Consider the following 23944-nt stretch of genomic DNA (forward strand, 5'->3'; position numbering starts at 1 on the left):
TTCCACTGAAATTTAAAGGGGAACCATCAACGAAAATCTGATGCGGTGTACACAAAGTCATGAGTCATGACATGTGAGTCGGACTGTTCTTTGATCAGTGTGTCAGCTTCCTACTGCTACACTGATCCGGAAACAGCTTCTTCAGCCCCGAATGTGTCACTTTTACAAGAGCAGACTCAGACCAGCTTAACCTGTCATGTATTAACATTATCTGGATTCATGTAGATAACAGTTTTGATTTTAAAATTATTGCTAGTAGTGGAATTAATTACTGCTGCTGATTTATGTGTAACAGCCTGTTTATGAAATGAGTGATTTGTTTGGCTGTATGTGATAAAATATGAACCTTGAATCTAGTTTAGGCATTAACAAACCCAGCAGGCTATGTGAACCACACAAAAGATTTATTTTCTGTTATTTGTATATAATTAAACCTGAGCTGTATGGTTGCACTGTTCATGCAGTGTGTTTTGTAGGAGAATATGATCGTGTGTTAAGATGTGTGGGAAACACCTCTCCTTGTGCCGCCTCACACAACGTGGCGCCTGCTCTCCTCCTCTTTTTGAAGATGGAGTGATGAGTGCTTTGCCTTTTCATTGGCCGAGAGGTGCTAAATGATTTATAATCCATTTCTCATGTGGTGCACGGTGCCTCATTTGCATATGGTTGCTATAGCTCTGCAGTGGTCTCTCCCTCCTTCTCTCTCTCTCTCTCTCTCTCCATATTTCTTTCTTTCTCATCCTGCAGTACCCAAACTGCCCGAAGGCCTCGCAGTCTGTGCAGCAGCAGGAAACAGGCAAAACACACAGATCACGCACCCTGTGCTTTTGTGTGTGTATAGTGTTTGTAAGCTACTGATCTGGCACAGTTAAAAAGTCAACATAAAATCAATGTTGACCCAATTCTTAATACACATTTGTGGTATTAATGTGAAAGATTAATCTGTGCATATTATTTTAAAAAAATAACAGTACTAAAATACATTTTGTCTTTCATAAAAAAATGCTCCACCTCTGAAACAACTTTACTTTTTGACTGATGTCATTAATTCCTCTTATTTTTCAGCCCTTCCTCTCCAAGCACCTGCTATTTGTAGACTTTTCACAATCCACTTAAATACGTCACATTACGGAAAAATAAAATTAGTTGTAAATACATTTTTCATGGTGCTGCTATATGAATGAACCATAATTCATATTCATAGTTCAGTGGTTCTCAACCTTTTTGACTTGAAGACAAATCAAGTCATATTTTTTTCATTTCTTTTTTTAAACCATTTTTAAAGTTTAGATCTTGGTTTTTTCAACATATTAATGATGTATTAATTTAAATACTTTTTGTTCATCTTGAGGCCCCTTTGTAAGTTTGCTGAGGCCAAGAACGGCTGCTCTCTAGTTTAGTTCATTGCTTAAAGGCAGGAACACACCAAGCCGACGGTCGGCCGTTGGGCAATTTTTGTTCGTTGGCCGACTTAGTTTTCTCAGTGTGTTCCACACCCTCGGCTGTAGTTGGTCCTCGTTGGCTTTTTTTTGGCCGATTCGAAATGTTGAATCGGCGTCGGAGCTCGTCGGTCTGTCATATGATCATTCTGATTAGCTGTTCAGCTACTGCCACCTGCTGGTTCGGAAAGGCATTTCATCTTACGCAGGCGCAAAACGGACGTGCTACTTGGTCGTCGGCTGTCGAGCGTCGTTTTGGTGTGTCAGGCCAACTTTGGACCCAGACGCTGCCGACGTGAGCCAACCCCGCAGTCTGCTTTCGTCACCACTAGTTTTTCGGCGTCGGCTTGGTGTGTTCCTGCCTTAAGAATCATCCCTTTTCTGTCAGTGTTTTCTGTCTGAATACTAATGATATATTTGTGCTATTTAAACTGTACATAATGTGCTGTGTTATACAGCTCAAAGGGTTTGTTTTGTGTATTAATTTGTTTTTTGAGCCTAATCCCTTTTCACACTTAAAATGAATCCTGCTCTAGATTCTGTTCTGATATATACATTAAGATCTATTGATCCTCACAATACATATACAAACCCATATTTCTGAAGCCTTTGTAGAAACGTTCAGCAGTACGATTTCAGCTTACAGGCAACATATTGTTAGAATAAAAGATTAATGACTGCCATCATGAAAGTCATTTTGCTCATTTATCATAATCACAACATGGTGTAATGTCATTAAAACTCATGCTTAAGAATGATCAGGATGGGCAGATCTTACAACAATCAACCTCCATATGTGCAGCTATTGTGTTATTACTGTGGCTACATGACAGATACACCAGTCACCACTGATGAGCACTCGTACTCTCATTTAAGTGTGTGTGTGTCTGTGTGTGTGTGTGTGTGTGTGTGTGTGTGTGTGTGTGTGTGTGTGTGTGTGTGTGTGTGTGTGTGTGTGTGTGATGAGGCTGTATCTGAGGGGCATAATTATATTAGGTGGTGGTGGTGTGGGAGGGTGGGGGGGGGGGCAGACAGAGATTGGGCAGGGGTAGGGTTTGGCCCTCTCTTGGGACACTATAGGCAGATTTGCCTAAAGACAAATCCATTGCAGACAGAAAACCTGAATCACAGTCTGAATCATGCCATGTTTAATGTTAAAATGTGAAAGAGCAAAAACCGCTAGTGTTTAAGCTCAAAAGTGATTTACAGCTCACTCTATGAACTTTTTCTACACAACATATTTCTAACAACATCAGACCTAACACTGAATTCAAAGGGCACTGATTGGTTGATAGTCATGTTGTTGTAGTAGTCTTGCAGACTACTTTTTCTGCAAGATAAAATGAACAGTTACTATAAAGTCTGGTCCATTCTGCAACTTATTCTGGCTAAAGGCATGTTTACACCAACATGAATGTTCAGCATGAAATTCAGTTTGATTTTCACATGTGATTTGTCTGTTCAGACCAAAGTCTAAAAAATGTCAGATGGTCTGAATGAAAATAAAGATTCAATCTGACAGTAGATGGCGCTTTTTAACCCCTCAAGACCGGATGGAGCGTCTCTCTTTAAAAGGCAATAAAAATTTAATCCATATAGGTAGCACAAACATTCTTTTTGCATACAAAACCAGAGATTTTAAACTTTCATATGAAGCCCCCAACATGCTTCTGTTGTGTTGTTTTCACCCTCTAATGAGTCTGAGTAATATGCGTTTAACACAAAAATAGCACAGCCGCTAACTGAATACAAGTATGTATATTTCACATGCTCATAACTTCATGAAAAATGCACAGATCATAAAAATGGCACATCAATATTTAAAGCAGATTCCCAAGATTAAAATGAATCTAAAATCAACATAATATATTGCGTTGATCACAAAATATTACTTACGTGATTGATTTAACTTACTTGGCTAAAACATGTCTCTCATCTCTCCGGGATGCTGTGTGTATCCAATGTTCCCGGCCACCTGGATGCGGAAAAAATGAACAAGAATTTTTCAAACTATTCTTTATGCTATCACCACAAAATTTGAACCAGATGCAGCTCACATATATTTTAGCGATCTTATTGTGTTCCTGAGTTATTCCATGTCAAATAAAAAAAAAAAAGACAAATTATTTTAAAAAAATTATAGATATTTTTTGTCTTTTATCAGCTGTTTTTCAGCAAAAAAAATGTCTAAATGCAATGTAATTTATATTTTCTTAAAATCAAAATGTTTTCTATCAAATGATACCTACCTTTTGACTCTCCTTGCTAGAGTTTTGGAGTTATGAGTCTTTACTTTTGTGTGTGTCGCTCAGAAAAAAAAAAAAAAAAAAAACTAAAAAAGCCTTCAGGTCTTAAAGGGTTAATAAAAGCTGAAAAAAACTTGTAAGTCTGGACACTAAGCGAAACATAAAATGTTTCTGACACTTTTGTCTCAAGAGAAGAAAGGTAGTCAAACAGGTATTTAAATTTTTCAAACAGCCATTCAGATTTTTATATTCGCTATGGTGTTTATCAAATAACACCAAATACAAGAGTACAGAGAAAGAGAGCCGGTTCCGGATTCTTCCTCTGCTCTTGGCAAAATACTTTGTTCGTGAGCACCACCATTGAGTCATGGGCTGTGTCTCATTTCAAACGCTGTGTCCTCCGGAGGTCACATTTTAAAGCTGCATACGTCATCGAGGCAGTCTCATTTAAGAAAAGTAACCATTAGATTGTAAAGTAAGAAAGAAATTACAGTATTTTACACCTCACGAGGAATAACAGTCAACTTTATTACAGTTGCTTTTCTGAAATAAGACATCCTTGATGACATATGCAGCCTTCAAAAGTGACCTCCGGAGAACGCAGCCTCCGAAATGAGAGGCAGCAAAGGTTTTATGCAACAGCAGTGGCACTGGGCACGTGACCAAAAGCGGAAATCCTATTGGTTGGCCAGTTTCCTTTGCAGTACGATGGAAAAGAGATAAGAGCACCTCCGCATTGACAGCGTGTAAATGTATGTGTCAGTCTGAACAGAAGTAATAATAGGCGTTTATTCAAATTAAAATATTTATCGCATTGAATTTTCACACCGAATATTTGTCTTGGTATGAACAGACCTTTGCAATCTCCCAATAAGACAGGAAGGAAATGTCTTGTGAGACATGTAAAGTGACTAACTACAGTTTTTGTTTTTGTGAGATTTTTAGGGTGGATAAATCTGAAATGATACCACAATAATAGTGGAATACAATCAATGAAATCTCAAGTTATGGTTATTTAGAAAAGAGCAAAGAAATTACAGTAAAATGTGTAGACTTTATAGTCTGAGTTTCAGTTTATCCAAAGTAAAAAAAAAAAATTTGTTGTACACATATATCTTCTGATGCCGCTGGACACATCCTCAGTGATGTTCCTGGAATCATCGGGTGTTTTGGGTCTTTCAACATCATACACCCTCCTCCAGGTTACCCAGCTGGGGCTGATCAGACACCAGCTTGTGTCCAGCTGGCTAGCTACTTAGCACTCCATGGCTCTCCTCTTTTGAGCAATAGCCACCTTGAAGCCCTCTCTGCTGATTCTGTGGTACTGTAGATAGCTGCCCTCTTGCTCACTCCCTCAATTCCCAGCTCTCTGTAGGCTCTGGCTGAAGGCAGGAACACACCAAGCTGACGCTCGGCCGTTAGGCAGTTTTTGTTAGTCGGCCGACTAAGTTTTCTCAGTGTGTCCCGCACCATCGGCTGAAGTTGGTCCTCATTGGCTTTTTTTTGGCCGATTCGAAATGTTGAATGGGCGGCTGAGCTTGTCGGTCCGTCGGGCCGTCTGATCATTCTGATTGTCTGTTCAGATACTGCCACCTGCTGGTTCGGAAAGGCATTTCATCTCACGCAGGCACAGAACTGATGTGCTACTTGGCCGTCGGCTGTTTAGCATTGGTTTGGTGTGTCAGGGCAACTTTGGACCCAGATGCTGCCGACGTGAGCCAACCCTGCAGTCTGCTTTCGTTGCCACTAGTTCGTCGGCGTTGGCTTGGTATGTTCTGGCCTTAAGGGATATGCTGCAAATTACCTCCATTGGGATACACCTCCACTGGGATACACCTCCACAACCTCCACTGGGATACACCTCGCACTCCAAAAAAATGTTGATGCTATGAACTTTTCAAACACAACTAGCATTGATTTTTTTTTTTTTTTTTTTTTTTCAGAAGCATTCCTGATGTCAGCTCAGTATTTTGTAGACACCATTTTGTTTCTTTGCAAACTGACATGTAAATTGTGCACCCCGTACTCCTGGAAGTTGGCTAGCACTCAGGTAGTCTGATTGGTATTTTCAGACACGCTTTGAAGTTTTGTGTGCAAAGTGCATCATATGTTGTGGGCGGTCTGTGGGTGTGTCATCTAAGGGTCATGTCTTGTGTAAACATGTTAATCTTTTCATTGCATTAGGTTAAAATACAGTTTTTCATGTTCAGATAAAACATTTAGTAAATTTTAATTGGGTAAATGACCTTTTGTTTGTGTTTGTTTGTATGTATGTGTGCAGGAGCAGGCCGCTGAGAGTGAGAATGAGGCCAATGAGAACATGGGGAGGGTTGATGAAGGTGTAGAAGAATTCTTCACCAAAAAAATCATCCCTGATGACCCCCTGTGAGTACACAACACATACAAAAACACTCAAGTATTCTGTATGCAACACAATGTTAATGAACAGATATTTTTCATAGAACTAGAATTAATGACAGCAAATGATTAAATCATGATCTCTAACAAAAAAATATCCTTATCGGTTGTCAAAAGACATTTCCCATCATGCCTCTCCTCTCCTCGTGTTCAGAAAGCACCAGAGGGAGGAGCCCCTCATTAAAGCACAACCTGCAGAGCCCACGTGTGTCACAACTGCCCCTCCTACCACCTCCACTACAACCCCCATCCCCACCACAGCCCCCTCCAAAAACATTAAGAAGAAGTTTGGTGACTTTTTTGCTTTTAAGAAAGTCCGCGCAGGTCGAGGGGCCAAGGGTGACGGTGGTCCCGAGGGCAAGGTCAAAAAGACTTCAATAGCAGATCTCATCCGACCACTCCGGGAAGCGGCACGTGCAGAGAAGGAGCGAGAAAAGGAAAGGGAAAGAGAAAAAGAGAGGGAACGAGAGAAGGAGAAGGAGAGGGACAAAGAGAAACTGGATGAGGAAAACCTAGTCAAGGCAACCACCACCACGGCCACCACCACCATCCTTACCATCACAGATTCCACAACAACTGCACCAATTAATGAGGACAAAATGTCACCCAGAGCTCCTTCACCTGCCCCCACACCTGCACTGATCCCTCCTGCATCCACTCCCACACCTCCTGCCTCATCCCCATGCAAAACTGAAGAGGCCCCAGTACTGTCCCCTGCTGCACCTCCTATTCCCACCAAAACTCCCAGCCCGGTCCCAGTTGTGTCACCCTCAGAGCGGGAGAAGAGCCGGACCCTGGAGAAGAGCCGCACCCCAGATGGAGAGCGGAGGCCCAAACCCATCCGTCGCTCTCTCAGAGAGGGCAAATCGCAGTCCCTCATCTTGCTCTCAGATGTCTTGCCAGAGCAGGACGGCGCAGCCATGCACGCTAAGGTAATTGAGCAGTGGTTCTGATTAGGTTAGACTAGATGTTACTAGATGTTGGTACTTCTTGTAAACTAAAAATAAGAAAGTATACTTTCAGTCTACTTTTTATATACTTCTCAGAAATATACTTAAAATTGCACTTAAAGGTGATAGAGAGGATTTTTTCGTCGACTGAGAATCCAAAGACTGTTACTGAGTTTTTGAAATAAGCATTCGTAAGAACAACCCACTCCTTTACAGCTCATTTTAAAGGAACACCTCCCAAAACTCATGCACGAGTATTGGAACACGAGTGTTTACCACCAGCATTCGCTGTGTCGTGTTAGTGGATTCATTATGTTGGACTCACCGCAGGTAACTCATAATCTGCAGTTGTTACTCCTGTCTCCTGACAAAAACATTGAATGTGGCGCCTGTGGAGTGTGGAAAGTTACTGGAGCGCGCAGCCGCGTGTCTCTCACAAGGAACGTCATGGCAGTGATTGACAAGCCAGAGGGCCAATCGTTTACGCGATGATCGCGTAAACGATTGGCTGATGTTTTTAAGGCCCTACCTCGTGCACAGATGATGCATATTAATATTATTACTTTCAGTGCACCTAATAAATAGTCTTTTATCAGTTAGTAAAGACAGTTTCAAGTAATATTGCAAAAATGTATAAAACAAAACATCCTCTTTAGCACCTTTAAGTATACTTGACTTATACTGACAGAAAAGTCTAAGTATATTTGGCCTATACTTGGACTCAGTCTTTAATCGAGATATACTTAAAAGTAAATTTGTAAAAGTATAGTATAAAAGGATATTGTTTGAAAATATTGATTTATAACGAAAACAGATATATTCCTAATTCTGAGTATCTGAATTTTTGTGTAGGCTAGTCCACTGGTAGTGTACATAGAAATTTACTTCAAATCTCTTTCCTCGCCATTGATTGAATTTTCAGGCTATATAACGGTAGGGGGCGCTGTTACACATCTTCTGAAAGAGTACAGAATCTCCGGATCAAAATGCAGGAAAAGAAGAAGCTGAAACAAGCGATAGAAGATTACTCATGCAAATATAAAATAAAGTGATCATCAAACATTAAACAGCATATAAAAAAAAACTGCCAAACGTTATGTGGACTATGAAGCTTTGGGAGTGTTTATGGACTCAGTCTACTCCACCTGTGTTTGATCATCTTTCTGAATCCCATCCGGACGTAGTGTAACAAAAATGCAATTTTCTCAGCTTTTAATTTTAAGTGTTAATAAAAAAGGATTCATGAAACTAGAATAAAATGTTTTTAAAATGGAAAGAGTTCAAGTACAGTTAAAGCTATTTCAAGTATAAAATATAATACCTAATAGGAACATAGTAGTATACTTAAAGTGCAAAAATAATATATAAAAAGTAAACTATATGTATGATGTTATGTTCACTTAAAGAAAACTTACAAGTATACTTGCACTTAACTAGTAGTTTACGGATAGTATATTTCAAAGTATACATTTACTAAAAATGTACTACTAGTATTAAAATGGTAAACTACTAGTATACTTATAAGTTCACTTGTAGTACATATGCAGTTCAAATGAGAAACAAAGCTGTGAACTAGTTGTGTACTACTTGTGTACTAAAGTTTACTACCTTTACACTTATAGTACACTTTAAATGTATACTTCAGTTGGGCCAATTTAGTCCCAAGCAGTATTAAAATAGTACACTTACAAGTTCACTACTAGTACATTGATACTAGTATACTTACTACATAAAGTACACTCAAAAATATACTTTAACATTACTTGAGTATACTTGATAAAATGAACTCGAAGTAAACTTCTTTTTCATAAGGGCAGGGCCAATATATTGGCTAGGCTGATTACTTTTTTTCTTTTTCTTTTTTTTTTTGACAATATTTAGTTATTTATAGGTTATATAGTCGGCCAAAAACTGTGTCCGATTGGATGATTAACAGAAATCCAAAATCTACTAATAGCATTGTCAAACAGCAAACACAAATGTTCTGTTTTCATATATTTTTTAAGTACATTTTGTGTAAAATATTGTGTAAAAAGGGTTCATTTAAGACCTTACAAAAAAGTACTGTGGCAGTACCATGGTACCTTAATAGTTTCAGATGGAACGCATTAAAAAGTCATTGTCTTATCTTTATTTTAGTTTTGTTTTCCATTAAAATGAATATAAAATAATCAAACGAAAACTAAAATCTAATCTTTAAAACAAAATAAATCAACTTGAGAAGCAAAAGTGTCTCTATATGTCAGAAGTGCAATCATTAAATTGTTTTTCTTGCAGCATATGCTGTTCCATAATATGATTTGAGTCGGTATTTAAATAGATTGATCACTGTTGGTTCCTATCCCAAAAGCCCTGTGGGTGAGAGGACTCTGTCATTTTTAGAGGCTCCTTTTGACTGTTGTTCCTATATTTGGCTGATCTCACTTCCTAAAAAGTGCTCTGAAAGCTCCTAAATAAATAATTATAGAAATGTTTCTTGTTCTATTTGTAATGTTCTAAGAGGTAATTTTTCGGGTCACTATGTAGAAACATGCATCGGAGAGCTCATCCAGCTTTGAACAGCGTCTCCATGTTATGCTTCACCGCATGGGAGTCACCAAAACATCTCCTACAGACACCAAACAGAGTCAGGTCAGTGTGCCAAATTCATGGATGCTTTCAATTGTCCATTTGGGATGTTAGAAATTTGTCTTTGCTACTTGCATGTTTTTTTAAAAGAATGTTGTTGTCAAGCAATCCATTGAATTCTATTGAAAAATGTACAGATACTCCTTTGAACTGAATTAATCGAAGGTCCTCTGAAGACCTTTTAAACTTTATTAATGGTCATAAATAATTTACTGTTATTGAATTTGATGCTGCATAAATGCAAAAACACCTTTCTCCCAGTAACATTCTCTTACTCTGTTAAAACCGCAGTATCAAAATAATCGCTTACATGAAAAAGGGTGTGGGTGAATTAGAGATTATACACTTACTTCACTAGGCATCTGATTTAAACCGGTGTTATCCTCTTACAGAGCAAGGATGAGGAGCTGAGGAAAGCCAACTCTGAGGGTAAGACATATTTCTCAGCTACAGTATGTAGACCTTGTGCTGGGATGTGAGCATTTGCCGCATTGGTAGTGCTGCATCAGCACATCAGAGTTTTGACAGTGGTCTCAGAGTTTCTGTTCTGGGGATTCATGTGTGACTGCTACAGGGTCACATGATGGTGTGGCATATGTGTGGTTAGGTCATTCACTGATTGGGAGATGCAAAATATAGTGAAGGCTCTCTTCTTACCTTAATTCATGTTGTATATCTTTGTTTTCTTTGAAATAATTTTGATTAATCAGACATTTATATGTGTTTATATATTTATATACCATCCCTACATGTGTGTGTGTGTTTGTATATATAGCCTAGTAAATATATTTTGTAAGTCTAGCAAACAGCAAGAATATATTTGCGGCATTGTTCTGCCATGAAATCCTTTTTTCTTAAGCTACTTTCAGCATATTTATACTTATGCATTAGCACAGCTCAGCATGTATTTCATGTTGATGTAAAGCATTTTTGCATGGGTCTATCAGGCCCTTTCCTCTATTATTTAGTTCACTTTGCTTGCTTTTTAGGGGCCATACTCGACAAACCCGAGCCACCGCCTACATTTATGAAACCTCGCACAATGTCCACCTCATCAGGTAAGAAATGAATCCCCCAGCTTCAGTAATTTTAATCATAGTGATAACTGTTAAAGTTGCAATGAAACTGAAGTACCGACAGATCTTTCCTTCCGTATTGTGATGAAAAAATGTAGGGCAGGGACATTGTTCTATCCATCAGTTGTTGATTGGATGGAGGCAAATCTGAATGCGAATTTGCAGTCACTTGTAAGAAAGGGTGGAGTTTAAGCAGACTAAATGATTGGAGAAGTTCGCCATACAAAACCAGCAAGAAGTCTGTAGTTTTCACCTGGAAGATCAGCATATGAAATTTTGATGAAGAATTACACGGTCCAAAAAAAAAAAACCCTGAATGTATTTGTTCACAATAAGGTAACATGCATTTAGTAAAGATTTCATACTGACTTTAAACCTCCCATTTTTTCCAGACACCAGGCGACCAACCCGAGTGACCCAGAGTGTTACAGACTTCCAACGTACAGAAAGGCCACTACTTCCAGAGCGCCCTATAGGCCCGTTGCCCCCGAAACCGGCAATGAAACCCATTCTACTTCCCACTAACGAGGCAGCACGGACAGCCACGGTCGCTCCCAAGCTCCCCAGCCCCTCTCAGGATGGTCAGGCAGAGGTGTCCGAGACCATCTCTCTCTCCCAGCCCCAGGAGGAGCCTCCAACCCCATCTCCCCGCAAAGAGGCACCTCCAGCCCCCTCGCCACGGAGGATTCTAAGCACGGATATCAGAGAGCGTGCAGAGAGAGCACAATCCGTCACTGAAGGTTTGCCTCCCTGTCAGTCTAGTGGGGATGATGGAGCAGGAAGGCTTTGGATGGCCAGTTTTTATGTAATGTGCTGTTGAAAACTTTAAAGGGATAGTTAATACTTTCTCACCCTCTTAATATTTTCTCATCCTCAAGGTGTCTGTCAAACTCAAACTTATTTTAGTGAGGGTTAGAAGATTTTGAAATGTATCCCAAAAGTAATGTTGACTACTTTTCCTGCACCACTTTTCAGTGTTTAGTATGGAAGCTTGTTTCTGCCATGGAATTAAAAATAAAAAAGGTCATTTGTGACTTTTTATCTTAAAATTCAGACTTTTTTTTCTCACTATTGCGAGTTTACATCTCGCAATTCATACTTTTTTCTCAGAATTGCGATATAAAGTCAGCATTTTGAGATTTAAACTCGCAATTCTGAGAAAAAACATCTTTTTTTCCTCAGAATTGGACTTTATAACTTGCAAATGGAAGTTTATATCTCACAATCCTGCGAAAAGAAGTCAGAATTGTGAGATATAACCTTGCAGTTTTGAGAAAAAGCCAGAATTACGAGAAAAAGTCAGAATTGCAAGATATAAAGTTGCAATTGTCAGAAAAAAGTCAGAATTGTGACTTTATATCACACAAAAATGGTCAGAATTCTGAGATAAAAAGTTGCAATTATCTTTTTAATTTATTTATTCTGTGGTGGAAACAAGCTTCCATAGTTTAGGGCTATGGCTAATGAAATTATATTTTGTTGTGAATGTGAATTCACTGCCTTTATCGAATGTGATGCAGTAAAAAGAAAGTACAGTATAATGCAAGAAAGAAAGAAAGTATAATGCAATGTGTAGTCCAGTTCACAAACAAATTACTCTTATGAACCAGTTGTTTTTTGAGAATCAAAAACACACAGCACAACCAGTTTAGTCCAGTTCTCAAAACAAATTCCTTTGAGTGGTTCTTTCTTTTCACTTTGTCTCATGTGTGCACTCACACTCACGATATCCATCACTGTCTAAATAAATGTATAATAATGAAGTAGGGCCATATAATGACTCATCTAGTGTCTGTTTTCATTCAACACCTCCCTCGATGGCTGATCTTAAAGCTCTCAGAATCTGCTGGCTCGGCCGAACACAATTCAGTTAGCCTTATCCCATCAGTCGTGTAATTCAATGCTTGTGAGACTGATGCAGCAAATGGGCCCTGATGAAAATGCGTTAATTCTTTTGAGTGTTTGTCCAAAATACTCTTTGTAGCTTCAAATGTTATCTTAGTGCAATAACCGCATAAGTGAGAATATGAATATTGTGATAATGTGATAAGCTGAACATCCCCTGGTGGTGTCAAGTGTTGCGTATGTGTCAGCATTTTCTGTGGACAGTCAGCGGCCCGTCATTTATTTCTTTATTTTCATTCAAGTTCCACCCTACATTCATACATCCTGATGCAGATATTTTTCTCATTTGTGGATCTGTTGTGATGTTCATAGCTATGGCGCAGTGACCGCTCGTATGCTTATGACATAGAGGGTCACAGGTTTGAATCCTAACCGAAATGTTCCCCGATTTCTCCCATTCCCACTGTCGATCCTCCCTGTCCTGTGTAATAAAAGGCATAAAACAGCCCTAAAAGACCCTGTGCTGTTTTGTGTTCATGTCTTTTATAAGAACAGACACAGTCTGACCGTATTTTCCTCTCGTAGAAACCCTCCCTATTCCACGGCCCCGCATGAAGCCCTCTCCCCAGCGCCGTGCCGTGTCTGTCCACGAGGATTCTCTCCTCCAACACGCAGCCATGCTTGACCCTGAGGGTGAGCCTCTGATGTGTCACAACTGTCACTCACAATATGTCACTTGCATTCACACTGTGTTTCTGAGCAGTGCTTGGAATGATTCCACATATGTGATACGATCATTTAATGCTGTCAGTGTGACAATGACTACACATTGAAGAAGATCTGCTGATGTTATTGCTAGTCAGTTGCAGGTATTATTAGGACTAATAATGTGTCAAACAACTTTATGGAGTCAACTAGCATATAGGCTAACACTACTTACTGTCTGTAAGATTTGTCTCTTAATCTCACCAAGGTTACATTTATTTGATTAAAACTACAGTAAAAACAGGAATATTGTGAAAAAATATTACAAGTATTTTTTGTAACGCTTTATTTTAGAGTCTCATAACTTGTTGCTTATTAGCATGCATATTACTAGAATATGGCTGTTTATTTGTACTTATTAAGCACATATTAATGCCTTATTCTTCATGACCTTATTCTACATTCTTAATCCTTCCCAATACCTAAACTTACTAACTATTAATAAGCAGTAAATTTTGAGTTTATTGAGGGAAAAGTCATAGTTAATAAATAATTATTTGTAACACTGTAAATCAATTTAATGCATTCTTGCTGAGTAAGTAATAATTTCTTTAAAAAAATTAAATTAAAATTGTACTGACCTCAAACATTTGGATGGTAGTGTAGATGATTTCAAAGCTAAAGGATATAGACTAAAAGCCACAAAAATGTTAAAGGTGCCCTACAATCAATAATTGAATTTATCTTGGCATAGTTGAATAACAAGAGTTCAGTACATGTAAATGACATACATTGAGTTTCAAACTCCATTGCTTCCTCCTTCTTATGTAAATCTCATTTGTTTAAAAGACCTCCAGAAAACAGGCGAATCTCAACATAACACCGACTGTTACGTAACAGTCGGGATCATTAATATGTACGACCCCAAAATTTGCATACCAGCCCATGTTCAAGGCATTACACAAGGGCAGCCAGTATTAACGTCTGGATCTGTGCACAGCTGAATCATCAGACTAGGTAAGCAAGCAAGAACAACAGTGAAAAATGGCAGATGGAGCAATAATAACTGACATGATCCATGATTACATGATATTTTTGTGATATTTGTAAATTGTCTTTCTAAATATTTCGTTAGCATGTTTTGCTAATGTACTGTTAAATGTGGTTAAAGTTACCATCGTTTCTTACTCTATTCACGGAGACAAGAGCCGTCGCTATTTCCATTATTAAACACTTGCAGTCTGTATAATTCATAAACAACTTCATTCTTTATAAATCTCTCCAACAGTGTGTAATGTTAGCTTTAGCCACCAAGCATATAGCCTCAAACTCATTCAGAATCAAATGTAAACATCCAAATAAATACTATACTCACATGATCCGATCCATGCATGCAGAATGAATGACGAACATCTTGTAAAGATCCATTTGAGGGTTATATTAGCAGTGTGAACTTTGTTTACGCACTGTATAACTGCACTTATAGTCGAGAACTGGGGTGGGGTGGGGTCAGGGAGCGAGAGATTTAAAGGGGCCGCAGCCTGAATTCGCCCATAGTTAATGATGCACCAAAATAGGCAGTTAAAAAAATGTATTAAAAAAAAAATCTATGGGGTATTTTGAGCTGAAACTTCACAGACACATTCAGGGGACACCTTAGACTTATATTACATCTTTTGAAAAGACGTTCTACGGCACCTTTAATTTCATAGGGTCTTTAAAACACAAAATACATTCTTTTCTGTTTGTAAATGTGTTTGTTTTTTTTTAAATTCTGAAGACAAAAATCGACTGTCATTTTTCAATAATTGCAGTTATTATATGGCCTCTTTCAGAGCTAAAGGCTGCACTGCCAAGACGGCAGAGGTCACCGGGGGGAAAGCGAGTGAACCTGGGGGAACTGACGCCCTGCTCAGAGGATTTACCAGAGGGTGAGGAAGGTGAGTGGAGGAAGAGATTAACTCCACTCCGACACCATTATATATACAGTTTAAGCAATACTTCAGTTAGACATCTTACTTACGTGTACTTTACGTGCATTCACAGCGAAATCTAGGGAGAAGGAGGGCAGCACTGATCAGACGGACAGCACAACAGTCACAAACAGCAAATCAGAGCAGAGCCCATCCGGGCCCAGCGAGCAAGTGACCAACCAGGAGAGGAGGGAGACAGTCTCAGAGGAGCACACAACGCAGGGAGAAACATCAGACCAAAGAACTGAATCCCCCTCACCGGAGACACACATGGACTGACCCTGCGCAAATCTATTTTCTATCATGTGTACCTTTGCCTTGCACGCCAGATTATGTACAAAAGAATGAATTATGAACAAATGCGTTTAAAAAAAGAAAAAAAGAAGAAGAGTAAATCAATACCTATACTTGTTAATAATGATTAAAAAGTGAATTCTGTTGTGTCATTACGAGTCCTGACTTTTTCATGGATTTGAATCTCTCTTCCCTTTCTTAACATAGCCTCCATTCAGCTCAAATCAAAGAAAGTTTGGCAATGAAACGTTTGGCAGTGATTTGATTAATCATACCTTCATTACAACATGTAAAATGAGAGTATATCTGAGGTTATGAAATATTGTGCAGTCACCCCAGCAGCACCTCTATCTGTACGAACTGTTATTGGCACAGAGTTTTTTAGCTCCCTGCATATGTTTGAGGAGAACATTTCTTATATAACGTGCACATTACATCACATACTGCAAGTATATTCAAGATTTTATTGTAGAAATGGCTCTAAACCTGATATTGCAACATAAACAACATTGAAACATTTAAAAGGTCTACATTGGCAAAGAAATGAAAGGGATTTTAAATCATGTAATTTTTGAGATCATAAGCCTCAATTCCACTGAAATTGCCAAGAACAATAATTTGTCCCAGGAACTTTTACCCACCCAGACCTGTTGCTGGCCCTGTCCCAAATGGCACCCTAAGCCCTCACGGTCTTTACTCCGAGTCTGCACTTTCGTGGCGTAATGCCGCTTTGACTGCCGGGTAGAAGTCCTCTGCTTAGCTCGCCGCAAAGGGGGAGCTCGTGAGCACCCTTCTGAAACCTAAAATGACGAATTGGACACGCTATGCTCTCATGGACTTAATGGACACATGCACGCAGCGGCCATTGTAAGTCCACAAGACCGAAAGTGCTCATAAAGTGTGCTATTTTGGACAGGGGCGCTGTCTGCATTTCCATCGCGGTCTAAAGTACCATGAAGATTAGTCTGGTAATGTAGGACTGTTTGTGACTTTCCAGTTCCCGCTGGATTTCGCCCTCCGCATATAAGCTTAATAAAGCCTGAACCTTGTCGTCGGTCCATCGGTCGTAATTTTTAAACTCCAATGTTAGCTGCGTTTTCACCGAAGGAACTTTGGGACTTTGGGGAGGTACTTGATGTGTTTTGACCACAGGAACCAGGGTCTAAATTAAGTTCTGGGTAAAAATTTCCCCCTCAGTACCTGCTCGCGGAGTAGTACTTTTTCAAAGTTCCGGAACTTTCCGGGCTGGGACTTGTGTTCTGAACATGTTGATTGGCTGACTCCACACAGCATTTTATTTCAATGACCATTTTTAAAAGTCTGTTGCAGTGTGTGCATTAAGAGAAACTGGAACTGGAACTCACGTGCTGTCCTACGTCACCAGACTTAATCTTCGTGGTACTTTAGACCGCGATGGAAACTCAGACAGCAACAGGTCTGGGGGATAAAATGTTCCTGGGAAAAAAGTTCTTGGGACAAATTGTTCCGGGTAATTTCAGTTGAAAAGTGGCTGTTGATTGGAATAGCAAACAACTCTCACTGCACGCACCGCAACAGACTTTAAAAAATGGTGGTTGAAATAAAATGCTACGTGGAGTCAACTAATCAAAATGCTGCGTGAACTCAACCATTCAGCATGTTCAGCACCCAAGTCCAACCCCTGAAAGTTCCTGAACTTTACTACCTCATGAGCAGGAACTTTCTGAGAGGGAATTGTTTTACATAGAACTTTATTTAGACCATAGTCCCTGCGGTTGAAACACACCGAGTACCACCCCAAAGTCCCTAGTTCCTGGGGAAAGTTCCTGCGGTGAAAACACGGCTATAGATGACTCCTTATATTACAACCAAATATACAAAGCATTAAGACCTGTCACAGGTGAAGCAAATATCGTTGATAATCTCCTAACAAGCCCACATATTAAGGTCAGGGTAGATGGTAAGCAAACAGTCAGTCAGTGACAGTCAGTTCTCGTAATCAGTGTGTTGGATACAGGAGAATGGGGAGGAAATAAAGATCTGGGGGACTTTTGACAAGGTGACTGGGTCAGAAACAACAAAGCTTGTGGGTTGCTCCCAGTCAGCAGTGGCAAGAATTGAGCAACAGTGGTCTGAGTAGGGAGAAACCACAAACCGGCGACAGGGTTTTGGGAGCCCAAGGCTCATCAATGCACGGGGGCAACAAAGGCTATCCCGTCTGGTCCGAGCCAACAGAAGGTCTACTGGAAGGTAATTTTAATGATGGTTATGGGGGGAATGTGGGGTAAATGGGGGGAGCATCAGAACTGGACCTTGGAGCAGTGGAGGAAGGTCACCTAAGACCCGTTTTCTTTTACGTGGACGACCGTGTATGTGTGTGCCATTGACCTGGGGGAGTGATGGCATCAGGATGCACTAAGGGAGAATGTGATGTTCTGGGCCAGAGGTCTCCAAACTTGGCCCTGGAGGGCTGCTGTCCTGCAGAGTTTAGCTCAAACCTACTCCAACACACCTGCTTGAAAGTTTCTAGTATTCCTATTGAGACCTTGATTAGCTGGTTCAGGTGTGTTTAATTGGTGTTGTAGCTAAACTCTCCAGGACTGAGTTTGGAGACCTCCGCTCTGGGCAGTGTTCTGCTGGGAAACCCTGGGTCTGGCTATTCACAAGGATGTAAGTTTGATGTGCCACCTACCTAAAAATGTAGCCCAGGTACACCCCTTTGTGCCAATAGTTTTCCCTGGTGAAAGTGGCATCTTTCAGCAGGATAATACATACTCCCACACTGCACACATTGATCAGGAATGGTTTGAGGAACATGTTAAGTTCAAGGTCTTGCCTTGGCCTCCAAATTCAAGATCTCAATCCAATTGCACATTGGTGGGATGTGTTGGACCAACAAGTTCGATCCATGGCGGCTCCACCTTGCAACCTACAAGACTTGGAGGATCTGCTGCTAACATCTTGGTGCCCAATACCACAGGAAACCTTCAGGGGTCTTTAGAGTCCATGCCTCGACAGGTCAGCGCTGTAGTGGCAGCATGAGGAGGACCAACAGCATATTAGGAAGGCGGTCATAATGTTTTGGCTCATCGGTGTAGCCTATATTATATATTTTTTCCACATCTTTAAGGTAATTATGCGAAGTGATAACGTTACAATTAGTGTTTTCACTTCATATTACAATGTCCTTTTATTCCAATACACAACCAGGCCTCTGTTAGCAGAAAAGCCCACATGATTTGAGTCATCACTCTGTGTGTGTTTCGGCAGCACATTACTCTCTTCAGTACACAGCAAGTGGCGGTTGTGCAGATTTGGCCAGTGAATTTTAATGGAACACAGGAGAGCCATCTGTGAGTGTGGAAGTGCTGGAGAACACAGAAGCAGCACTAAACCACAGATGAGAGTGGCGTGAGTAAACCGCCCTCCATTTGGAATGAAACCAAATTGTTTTTACTACACTCTCAGCTGTTATTTTCATGTCTGAGGCACACATTTAGCTTCTTGTCCAACTTATTACACCCCAAACTGAAGGATAGCGAATTACGATATCAAAACAAGGTGGTGTTATTAGAATCTAAACCATTTTATTTCATGAAAATACTAGCAATTGGCACTTATTATACAGTAAGAAAATTAAACTTGCCCAGAAAAAAATAAATGGAAAGTATTACGTTGTAAAGAGCGAATCCATTTGTCAAGAAGACCATACAATCAAAGACAAACCACAAAAACAATGAGCAGTCACTCCACCATGAATGATTAGACTTTAGAAAAATAAATCCATTTGTGCAATTGAGAGACCATAGGCTCAGACAAATAAAGCATAGCTTTCAGTGTGTCCCACGAACGTTAGTGCTCCAATCATAAAAGATGAACTCACATCATACAAGCTTTAAATTAAACTTCCAGAACACAAGAACTTCCTGAGGGCTTGTAATATGGGTGAACACAAGTCTACAAATGCTTATACTGAAGAAATGTAAAACTAATATTTGAGAATTAAATTTGGTTTAGATTGGTTTAATTCCTCAGAATAGTCTAAAGACTCTGCGGCTGTATTAAGATCATATTAATATCCCGTTCAGCCTTACATCTCTTGCTGTTAATGTAGTTGCTGAACAAGAATAAGGGAAAACATCTATAAGAGTGAGTAAACTTTTCTTTTCTTTTATGCAATTTAAGCATATTTATATACTTATGCACATAAACTTGGGTGATATTCTGATATTATTTAGAATTTTGTACATTCTATAGTAATTTTGTTTGATTTAGTCATTTAGCATCTTTCCACATGAGCTTTCTCAAAAATAACAGTATCTGAAACGTGTAACAGCTGTAGATTAGTGTTATTCTTTGGTGAAGATTTAAGTTATTCTATGATGGATTCAGCTGAAATCAGGTTTACATTCGCATATTAGGCATAAGAGGTGAGTCTGCCACATACATAATCTTATGGGCAAACCAGTGTCAAAGCAACATTATATCACTAATATATACAGAAATATTCAATGTGAAGGCCAAATCCTGGAGCCCACTTGGAAAACAAATTCTTAAAGACTTTAAATGTATAAACAGGTCACAAATATGAAATTTAACCAACAAAAGCCACTTAACTCCAGCAGGAAATCTTATGCTGTGAAACGATTACAATGTCAAAGTCCACAGACAAGTGTGTTCAACTGTAATCTCTCCAAATATGCCCAGAATCAGGGGCAAAATATATAGAAAACAGTGTGAAGAAAAGAAACAAATTGAAATGTGTAGCCTTTGGCCTAAAGGATTCATATATTCAGTGCAAAGTGAATGCAAGTTGCTCCTCTCAAGCATAATTTAAGGGCAAGCTGGAATGGGCTTTAGTATGTACATTATATGAGTTTTTACCTCATTCAAAACTTTATAAAAGACTAATTCAGTGTTAAGAAAGGAAAATGAAAAGAAACTAACAAACTAAATGTCATCTATAATGATCATTTTAAAAAATACACATGTGCAAGATGACTCCACCTGTAACGCAAGGCTGGCGCTGCTTTAAAGGTAGCATTTTCAAATGAAAAGCCCCATGTTACTCAATGCACTCATCAGAAACCCGTTTGGAAAAAAATACCATTGTTCTGTATCAAAGGAAACTGTTGGGATTGTTTGGGAAGTAAGGCCTCCATGTTTTGCATATGACGCCCAGGTGACTGAACAGCTTCCTCTCCTTTTGACGGCAGCCTGGTGTGCCAATGTCTCAGTGCTACAGGGTAGCCAGCACTCTGAAGAAGGAAATGATAAAAACACATAACGACTGTCCCACTCCAAACACCAATGCCTCCAAGGAGAACATACTCTTCCCAGCCGCCTTATAGACTCCTGCTATAGCTGCACCTGTAAGAAAACATTTATATTTATATATATAGTCTGTATATAAAATATTCCGTGACTATTTAAATCTCAAGATACAAAATTAAACGCCAACATTTTGTATATCTATACATGCATTTAATATTCATTATGACATATTTCAGATGTAACTAGACAAAAAAACCCCCAAAAAAACAAGCTACATACTAGTAAGAACCCCTCCAAAGAGCGGGCCGATGATGCCCATGAGCAGGATGCCAACTGGGAAAAATCGTGCCATCTTATGTCTGCGGAGTGTTGCTAGAGCCAGGAGGGCGGCAGGCAGGTGGAACACCAATGAGGAGACAACAGCCCACAGGAACACCCCATACCACATCTCTGGTGAAGAAAGACATCACACAGCAGCATGAAGAAACACATTCAAAGTCTGAAGATCAGCCAACGGAGTCTATCAAATCTTCCCACGCCTGTGATGTAAAACATCTCCCACGTAATCTAAGAAAAGATCTAAATGACTGGCAACATGGAAATTAAGACTGTTAGTTAGTGGTAAAGTGTAATGTGTTATATTGCAAGTCTGTAGTGCTGTAAATTAAATATTTAACCCCATATATTTCTGTCACACATCAGATAGACAGACATATAAATAGACAAAATGAGAGACAGACAGATAGATATTTAAAGAACTACACATAGAACAACAGACAGACAGCCATACAAACAGAGACAGACAGATATATCGATGTCCATCTCAGATAGATGATAGACAGATATAACAACAGATAGACAAAGAATGACAGAGATAGATAAATAGATAGAGACCAACAGACAGACAGAAAGAATGACAGACAGATATATAGACGACAGACACAATCAGACAGATAGATAGAAAGACAACAATATATATATATATATATATATATATAGATAAATAGATAGACAGTTAGATAGATAATGACAGACAGAAAAAAAGATGATAGAAAGACAGACAGATGGATAGATAGAGAAAGAACGAGATGATAGATAGAACGAACATAATCAGACAAATAGAAAGACAACAATAGATAGATAGATAGATAGATAGATAGATAGATAGATAGATAGGATAGGATAGATATAGAATGACAGACAGACAGAATGAATGAGACAGATAGATAATGACAGAAAGATCAAGATAGATAGATAGATAGATAGAAAGATAGATAGACAGATAGACAAAGAATGGCAGAGTTAGATAAATAGATACCAACAAACAGACAGACACAATCAGACAGATAGATAGATAGATAGATAGATAGATAGATAGATAGATAGATAGATAGACAGATAGATAGATAGATAGATAGATAGATAGATAGATAGATATAATGACATACAGACAGATAGAAAGAACAAAAAAACAGAGATAATGACAGAAAGAACGAGATAGAGAGATAGAATAACAGAAAGAATGACAGATAGACAATCAGATAGATAGATAAATAGATAGATAGATAGATATAAAGAACGGCAGAGTTGGATAAATAGATACCAACAGACAGACAGAATGACAGACAGATGGATAGAAAGACAACAATAGATAGATAGATAGATAGATAGATAGATAGATAGATAGATAGAGGGATAGATAGATAGAGGGATAGATAGATAGATAGATAGATAGATAGATAGATAGAGGGATAGATAGAGAGATAGAGGGATAGATAGATAGAGGGATAGAGGGATAGATAGATAGAGATAGAGGGATAGATAGATAGAGGGATAGAGGGATAGAATGACATACATACAGACAGACAGAAAGAACAACAGACAGATAATGACAGAAAGAACGAGATATAGATACAGAGATAGATAGATAGAATAACAGAAAGAATGACAGATAGACAATTAGATAGATAGATAGATAGATAGATAGAATATTTGTCATTCTATCTATCTATCTCTATCTATCTATCTGTCTGTCTATCTGTCATTCTTTCTATCTATCTATCTATCTATCTATCTAATTGTCTATCTGTCATTCTTTGTTATTCTATCTATCTATCTGTCTAACAGAAAGAATGACAGATAGACAGACGATAGATAGAATGACAGATAGACAGACAGATAGAGATAGATAGATAGATAGATAGATAGATAGATAGATAGATAGATAGATAGATAGATAGATAGATAGATAGATAGATAGAATAACAGAAAGAACGACAGATAGACAATTAGATAGACAGACAGACAGACAATGACAGAAAGAACGAGATAGATATAACAGAAAGAATGACAGATAGATAGACAGACATAAAGAACGACAGAGTTAGATAAATAGACAGACAGATAGATAGTTTCTAGAACTACACATATAACGACAGATAGTCATACAGACGGACAGACAGAAATATATCGATGTCCATCTCTCTCAGTTACTCCATCATTTCAAACATAACATTAGCCGGAAGCTAACACACTAGCATTAGTTGCTAACCCATCACCAGTCTAAAAGCTTAGCCACTTTTTCAGTGTAATGCAAATCATACAACACAATAATATTATCGAGTATCAGCACAAACATGAGCTAATCGAACTCATGTCTGCTGTGGCGTGAAGACTCACCGGAGAAATCGCACAGAGATGTGTCGTTCCTCCCGCAGTTGGTGGCATTTTTCCTCGGTACCAAATTCAAACTGAGGATCTGCTTGACGAATCCTATCTCCACGTTATAGTCGTCCTGCATTTCTCTTAAGATCAACACTGCGATCATGCGTGAGGAAAGTGTCAAATCCGAATAACAGCATTAGAAACGGAATGTGGGCTTGAGCAGAGCGTTTGTTTTTAGCACAGATGCTCATCCATCTGCGCTCCACTTCAGCTGCGGAAACCCGATGAGCGCGCGGATTTACTTTCATTAAACTAAAAGCACTACCGATGCTCTCTAACACTGCTGATAAACCGGGAAAACTGTAGTTTTAACGACCACAACTGTGTCGGGTTTGAGATTATCTAGCTGTCACCTGCGATTTGCGACAGGCTTGTGGGCGGGGCCTGTATGGT

General features: G+C 39.1%; 2 protein-coding genes across 6 annotated transcripts in view; one reads left to right on the forward strand and one right to left on the reverse strand.

The window, feature by feature from the left end:
• The window catches only part of carmil2 (capping protein regulator and myosin 1 linker 2), a 51442-nt gene extending 35722 nt beyond the window's left edge, over positions 1–15720 (forward strand). For 3 of the 5 annotated variants that reach the window (XM_067390406.1, XM_067390410.1, XM_067390411.1), the window contains 9 exons: positions 5967–6070; positions 6258–7035; positions 9580–9684; positions 10074–10110; positions 10671–10739; positions 11150–11497; positions 13188–13295; positions 15143–15247; positions 15354–15720. In XM_067390406.1, coding sequence (XP_067246507.1) covers positions 5967–6070; positions 6258–7035; positions 9580–9684; positions 10074–10110; positions 10671–10739; positions 11150–11497; positions 13188–13295; positions 15143–15247; positions 15354–15559 — 1860 coding nt within the window. In that variant the 3' untranslated portion in view covers positions 15560–15720. The remainder of the gene's footprint in view (positions 1–5966; positions 6071–6257; positions 7036–9579; positions 9685–10073; positions 10111–10670; positions 10740–11149; positions 11498–13187; positions 13296–15142; positions 15248–15353) is intronic. The other 2 variants (XM_067390407.1, XM_067390408.1) reach the window with 2 other exon arrangements.
• Positions 15721–19155: 3435 nt separating this feature from the next.
• tmem170a (transmembrane protein 170A) lies at positions 19156–23927 on the reverse strand. The gene is made up of 3 exons (XM_067389324.1): positions 23507–23927; positions 21107–21277; positions 19156–20923 (listed from the first exon to the last, which is right to left on the reverse strand). The coding sequence occupies exons 1-3, from the start codon at positions 23652–23654 to the stop codon at positions 20793–20795; spliced, it is 450 nt and encodes a 149-aa protein (XP_067245425.1). The 5' UTR covers positions 23655–23927; the 3' UTR covers positions 19156–20792.
• Between the last annotated feature and the right edge of the window lie 17 nt (positions 23928–23944).

Source organism: Chanodichthys erythropterus, chromosome 7 (genome assembly GCF_024489055.1).
Source record: "Chanodichthys erythropterus isolate Z2021 chromosome 7, ASM2448905v1, whole genome shotgun sequence".
Classification (NCBI taxonomy): domain Eukaryota; kingdom Metazoa; phylum Chordata; class Actinopteri; order Cypriniformes; family Xenocyprididae; genus Chanodichthys; species Chanodichthys erythropterus.